At 30.4% G+C, this 6,776-nt stretch overlaps 1 protein-coding gene across 9 annotated transcripts in view; it reads left to right on the top strand.

Annotated features, from left to right (window-relative positions):
• The first annotated feature begins 205 nt into the window (after positions 1 to 205).
• Positions 206 to 6,776, top strand: part of LOC100777310 (protein FREE1) — a 10,284-nt gene continuing 3,713 nt past the window's right edge. Inside the window, exons 1-6 of one of the 9 annotated variants that reach the window (XR_001384483.2) lie at positions 206 to 630; positions 1,870 to 1,956; positions 2,041 to 2,173; positions 2,846 to 2,920; positions 3,750 to 3,853; positions 4,523 to 4,662. Coding sequence is in view for 3 of the 9 variants with exons in the window: in XM_006596476.3 (XP_006596539.1) it covers positions 481 to 630; positions 1,870 to 1,956; positions 2,041 to 2,173; positions 2,846 to 2,920; positions 3,750 to 3,790 (486 nt within the window). In the remaining 6 variants the exon portion in view is untranslated. The other 8 variants (XR_418186.3, XR_003264576.2, XM_006596476.3 and 5 more) reach the window with 8 other exon arrangements.

Here is a 6,776-nt window from a genome sequence, read left to right on the forward strand (position 1 = left end):
TAGTGTTAAATAACAAACTTACAACTATACATTTAAATAAAAATATAACTTAATTCTTTATTTTTTTATTCATTATTTTATATATATTGTTTGAATTAAAATTATATAATAAGTAAATTAAATTATAAAAAAAATAATGTAACAAATTAGCCATAGGTATAACTGAATTCTATGGGAATGGACATGAGTATTCAAATATCAAACCCATATCTTTATATCCGAATCCGTATGAGTCCAACCTTTTCATGGGAATGAGAAGAGTTAAAATCCGTCTCCGACTTCTCTCATTGTGATTCCTATTTGGATCCTTTATACTTTTGGGAGAATTGGACATCTCCATCGGCCTTACACTTCATCCGCATCTCCCTTCACCTATCCCCAACCTCTTACTCCTTCAATCCTTCAATTCGACCCTCTCACCAACACCAACTGCAACATCTCCAATCCTACGACGATGGCGCCGAAATCATCTTCCACTCGATGATTACGGGAGGGCAGTCGGTGGTGGTGATGCTGCTCCTCCCCTGCGACGACGGCGACGAGCAAGGTTGTGAAAGCGGAGTGCAGAAGTTTCGGGTGAAGATGTTGGCGGAAAGTGGTGGTCAGAGCACTGTGGATGTTCTCTGTCAGGTACTAGGCATTTATTCTGCTGCTAGTTTTCGCTTAAATTGCACTTGCATGTTGGTTGACAGTAAATTAGGCAACGCTGGATAAAAAATCATCTGGGACTAAATAAAATTTGTTTGATTGATTATTGAAAATTTTTAAATAAGTTTTTAAAAAATAAAAAACTTAAACATAATTTTACTAATTATTTATCATATTATATAATTTAATAATATGATGTTTTTATTTTAATAATTGGACGAGTAAATTAATAATCTCCCAGATACTTTATAGTTTATGGGAAATGTGTTATTAAAATGGAAATGAAAATGCACTTAGACATAAAATGTAGTAGTATTCAATACTTTTTTGATTAATTTAATTTTAATAAATTGGAGGATATTGATATAGGAGGATGTTGTATTGTAGGAGGGTTTAAAATTATTTCCATTTTTTTTCTCAAAAAAAAATTCCAGTTTTAAGATTTATTTTAAAAATATTTTCAGATAAACTGTTTCCTATAACACACTCAAACACATTTTCTGTATCATTTCCTATTTTCATTAAAAATAGAAAATGAGGAAACCAAATGGGGTATTTATATATATATATATATATTTTTATGTACAATGAAGACAGCATGGGTTTGAATCTAGGAACTTGGCCCTAATATATTCTCACTTGTTTTTCTAGAGGGAGTATAATGGCAAGCTACAACTTTGGATTTCTAAATATACTCCCGAAAGGTATATCTTCTAACAGGGAAATAATACTTCGACGCACCTTGGGTGTGATCGGTTAGAGAGAGATGGAAAAAGAGGAGACCTAAGTGATTGATATGATTTATGTGTGATGTGACAAGAAGAGAAATAAAGAAAAATGAAAGATATTGAAGGAATAATTGTAATTAAGTGGGTATCCAAAAATCAGCCCCTCCTAATATAATTATTTGAAAAGCAAAAGGGAATATGTTAGCAGAGATGTGTGTTTTTGGCACTTTGATGGTCCGTATGTGCAATCATTTTTTTTTCTTCTTTCAGCTCAAAAGCTTTCACTTGGGACAAAGCTTTTGTTGTTGTATTATTACACTTGCATGCAAAGTCAGAATCCAGTAGGTATGCACTATGCAGGAACCTACCTTTTCTGCGAATCTCTATCCCGAAGACATTTAGCATAATTTTTGTTATGCATTCATTAAACTATTTGTTGTTTACCATGGTGGTTGATTTTAATTGGTGATTTTGTCACTGCTAATTCTTTCAGATTGGTTTGGATGGAATTCGTATGTTGGATCCAAATACTAGTCGAACATTGAGAATATATCCAATTGAGAACATAACAAGATGTGATGTAAGCTTGTTGTTTTCCTTTGTGAAAATTTGAAATTAATTTGTAGTCAATCTCAATATAACATTTTCTAATTGAATTATGCAGAAATTCGATTCATCTACCTTTGCATTTTGGTCTAAGAGCTCGGTGGATGTTGTTGAGCCAAGACGAATAAGACTGCAATCCAATAGTTATACTACCAACACACTTTTGGATACAGTAACTGCCCACCATACAGGTATACAGAGAAATTCATTCTTCATGTTTGCCAGTATTTATGTTGCTGATAAATTAGATAGAATAATGATAATCAGAGTAAGCAGTAAGACTAAGACAGATTGCACTGAAAAATTAAGCCTATACTAACCAAAAAAGAACTTCAGCTTTCAGCCACTTTGGTCCATGAAGACACTGCAAAGAGTGGATAGAATAGTAGCCTGGCTGAACTGTTATAAACTGTTATTAGTAAAATAGGATACCAATCCCTTAGAAGCTTGGATTCAAGATCTTCAGCAATAAATCCTGGGAAAATAGACAGAGACACTATGTAGATTATGAAAATTCCAAATGCTGCCCCCTTAAATTTTCCTGCCACTGCCCAAAATTTTGTCCCTGTGCATAAGGTGCTCTCCTGAGTCCTGATGAAGCCTCTGATGATACTGCTGCATCACTGGTAACTTGTGCTGCAAGTTGCTAAAGATAATACAACATAGGAGGAAAATGGTGGCAACCATGAAGTACAAGTGAGTACTTATTTTGAGGCCCTTAGGGGCTTGTAGGAGTGATGCCTTGGTTATTATCCTCAAGATTGAAATTATAATACCTGTCTCCCAGAAAAAAAGATTATAATTATTTGTATAAGAACGAATTTTAACAGCACCTGGATGTCAAAGTTACAATTTTACTGCAGAAAAGGCTTTAGCTGTTTCATTTGAAAACTTGAGGCTGACCAAGTACAACTTATTTAAGCAAGAAAATCAACAAGGTCAGTCACAGTTTCAAAATCTCTAGTATTTAATATTTAAGTGGCAGTTGGTGTGAGCAATAGCATGGCTCTATTACCAGATGGATCGGATTAATTTATAGATTATAGATGAAAGAATATGATAAATACACAAGAAAAGATCTTGCCACATAGATACAGTGCCCAGTTAGTTAAAATTAAGAAAACGAAGACCCAGGAATCTACATTAGTTTATTTTCTCCCTAACCTTTAAAAGCATGTATATCTTTAAAAGAATAAAAGTACACATCGTGGTATTGTTTAGAATTTCTATACTTCTAATAAACAGCTTCTTATGTTCCTTTCTTTATTTTTAAAACTAAAAAACACTTTTTCTATGATATGGATTAATTATGGAAGCAAATGAATAAATCCTACAATTCATGTCCCTGACTAATACTTAATTAGTATCCACAACCCTCCCATCTATCTCATGGGAAAAACCTCCTGCAGCAAGGAACAACACCATTTTCAGATAATGCTTCTAGAGACACATAACTTAGAGTGCCCACCTACAAGAGTTTAAAACAACTTTAAGTAACAAGTACATATCTAATACTTTTGAGTTAGTTTGGTATCCCTTTAAAATTAGGATGAAAATTTCAAAGAAGTTTTTCATATAATTTCTTAATAAAACTCAATTCTTAAATTTTCACATATTTTTAAGGAAATGCCGAACTGTTATTTAGGGTGCGGTCTTTCATTTTAAGCCTGGGAAAATACTTCAAATTTTGGTTGTGTATCTATCTTATAACGTTTTAAGTACTTAAAAAGAGCCTAGAAGAACAGTAATGAAGTTGTAATTGTCCAGCTGCTGAACTAAAATGCACCCGAGGACCTTCTTCTCCTTGATGTTTCCCGCAAGCGAACCAAACGCCTCCGTCGCCGCGCCATCACCTCCATCACCCCGCACCGGTATGCCCCTGTTTCTCTTTTTTTCTTCTGTGGAGATACAAAAGGGAAGAGTGTGTGTGTGTGTGAGTCACGTTGCACATGGGTTATAACTTAAGGGCACCCTTTTCTTGGACTGCACAGGGAGATACAAAAGTGGGTGGAACAATTGTTCAACTTCTTGGCTTTCACGAAGTAGCATTTCTCAGGGAACGTTTAGTTTAATATGGGGAAGTGTACGTGTAACTTCCCCCAACAATGGACAAGTTGCTTAATAACAATAAATATATTAATTTAATAAGTTAATGGCCTAACAATAAATATATTAATGGGTTATATGTTTTTGAAACAATAATTATTTTTTAACGAAAATTCTATTTTTAAATTGTTAACATATCATGGACATACATTAAAAAATGGAGTTTGGCAGGAAAAAAGACAAACTTGTGAGGAGGAATAGTTTATGTATCCATTAAAATGTGACGCAATGAGCTAAACGTTAAACAAAAACTAGAACCAGAGTAAACTTCAAGGTTAACAGAAATCAAAACACAGTTTGAAAACAAACTAGTAAAATACCCTTAATATTACACGGATTAGATTTGTTTTTTTAAGCATGTTTACAAACCACAAAAATTTTGAACTCGACAATACCAGAATTCATTAATTTTCAAATAAATGAAATTTACACAGATTCCCTAGATATATGATTGGGGCAAAGTGATCACGATGCATGCCATATATGTCTTCTTTCCGCGTGCATTAATGAGGTAAGTACAGTTTCACCAATATGTAAGAAAAGATTAGTGTTCATAATCAAATGATCACATATCGTATATGAACTATTTAATTATAAAGTTTTTCGATATTGGGAAAACTCTACATGTATTTATTCAACTCTTTGATGAGTGAAATAAAATAAATTCTTTTTCTACTTCTCAAAGTCTAAAATTAGGTTCGACTTTTTCTAGATTTTATCTATTTGTAATGTTGATGAAGAGATATGAACTTAGCCTTTTTTCAGAGAAAACAAAAGAAAAAAATGAAAAGTTTTATTTAAAATAATTTCATATTTCTTTATCTTCATAAAAAAATCAAATATCTTATATTTTTAAAAAGCTTGCTCATATTCACAATTAATCGTATGACTAATTATGATAACTAATCATATGATTTGATCCTGATACGTAACAATATGATATTATTTTTATTTTATGAACAACTTTCACATTTATAAAATAATATTCTTCTTTTTTTATATTAATTATATTCTTGGTGATAGCAAAGAATATAATAATATTTCACTAAAATATTTATTTGATTAAATTAAATTTTTTAATTTAATTATCAAATAAATTATTTTTCTTTTTTGCAAATATTGAAGCACTTGTTTGCGTGTGATTTCGTATTTTCAATATTAAACCGGTAAATTAATTATAATTAATTTAGCAATCAAGTTAGACATCTAAAAACACTCCTTGATGTCTAAACAATATGTAGTGATATCTTTTACATTCAAGAACCAATAAAAGAATAATGTAATATTTTCTTCTATGCGCTCAAGATTAACGCTAGAGTATAATATTAGTGTTAAATTCTAATAAGTTAACACATTTAATAAATGAATGACTTAAGAAACTCTCTTTTTTCTAATTCAATATTGTGGTCTTAATTATCCTAGAGTGTTACCAAGAGTTTATGGATTTTTTAATTACTATAATAATCTCAAGTCAAAGAAAAACTATTATATTTTTTTATGAGAACTTCCTATTAACATATCAAGGTAATAGTACGTGTTATGAATTCTCAATTGAGTTAGTTCAATGATGATATTTACATATACATAATCTATATGTGTAATTTAATAGATTAGATTTATTAATTTTTATCCAATAAAGATCGTTACATATATATTGGTTTATCCAGATTATCGATATCATATTTACAATAATTCTATGATCAAGAACAATTCAAATTAAAATTATAAGAAACTTTTCTCATTTTCATAATCTTTATTATCATAACAAAACTTTAATTTTAATCAAGGACTTTTATTAAGTTAACTATTTTATCAAAACAGTATAAAAAATAATAAAAAATAAATAAAATATTTTATTATTAAAATTAGAACACATATATTATTATTATTCTCAACACAATAATCCATTAATTCTTGCATGAGCACATAAATTCTTAAGCTGATCAAAATATAATAACAAATCCAAGGATTGAGTTGCCAAACAATTTCAACCACAATATATCATTAGTAATCTGCAATAAATATTTATTTTGATGAATAGAAGATAATGAAAAGAACACTGGCACAAACTAATGATATTGATCCAGTCTTTTCCCACTTTGAAGGAGGTCTGCGTTACCATAATTAACCCAATGCATTCATCAATGGGTACCAAGAGATGTTGATATATGCTTTTGAATAGAATGTAGCATAATGTGTTTACTGAGTGATGACGGTTAAATCTAAGTAGGAACCCCAAATAAACAAGAAAAACACCAAAATTATTGCATAGAAATAACAAGAAAAATTCAAAATTATAAACTCAAAACAAATCTAAACAAATTATTTTGGGATTAATATATTTATTTTTCTGTCAAATGAGTTTAGGTAGGCTTGAGACATTACTCATACTTTTCAATTTCTTATTTTACCATGTTCAACTTTATGTATTCCTCCCTCTATCCGTAGAGTAGATTGAATGTACAGAAATGGACGAATATGAAAGCTTCTATAAATACAGATACTTCTGTTGCATCCAAACTTATTGCTCAAGGATAAAGGAAAACCTTTTATGAAATCGGTTCTTGAAAAACTAATTTAATAACATAGTTTTGAAAAAAAAACAAAATTCTCGTTATGAAATTGGTTTTTCAGAAATCAATTTTTAAAGTACTGTAAAAAAACAAAAAATCGGCTCGGGAAAATCAT

Source organism: Glycine max, chromosome 14 (assembly GCF_000004515.6).
Source record: "Glycine max cultivar Williams 82 chromosome 14, Glycine_max_v4.0, whole genome shotgun sequence".
Lineage (NCBI taxonomy): Eukaryota > Viridiplantae > Streptophyta > Magnoliopsida > Fabales > Fabaceae > Glycine > Glycine max.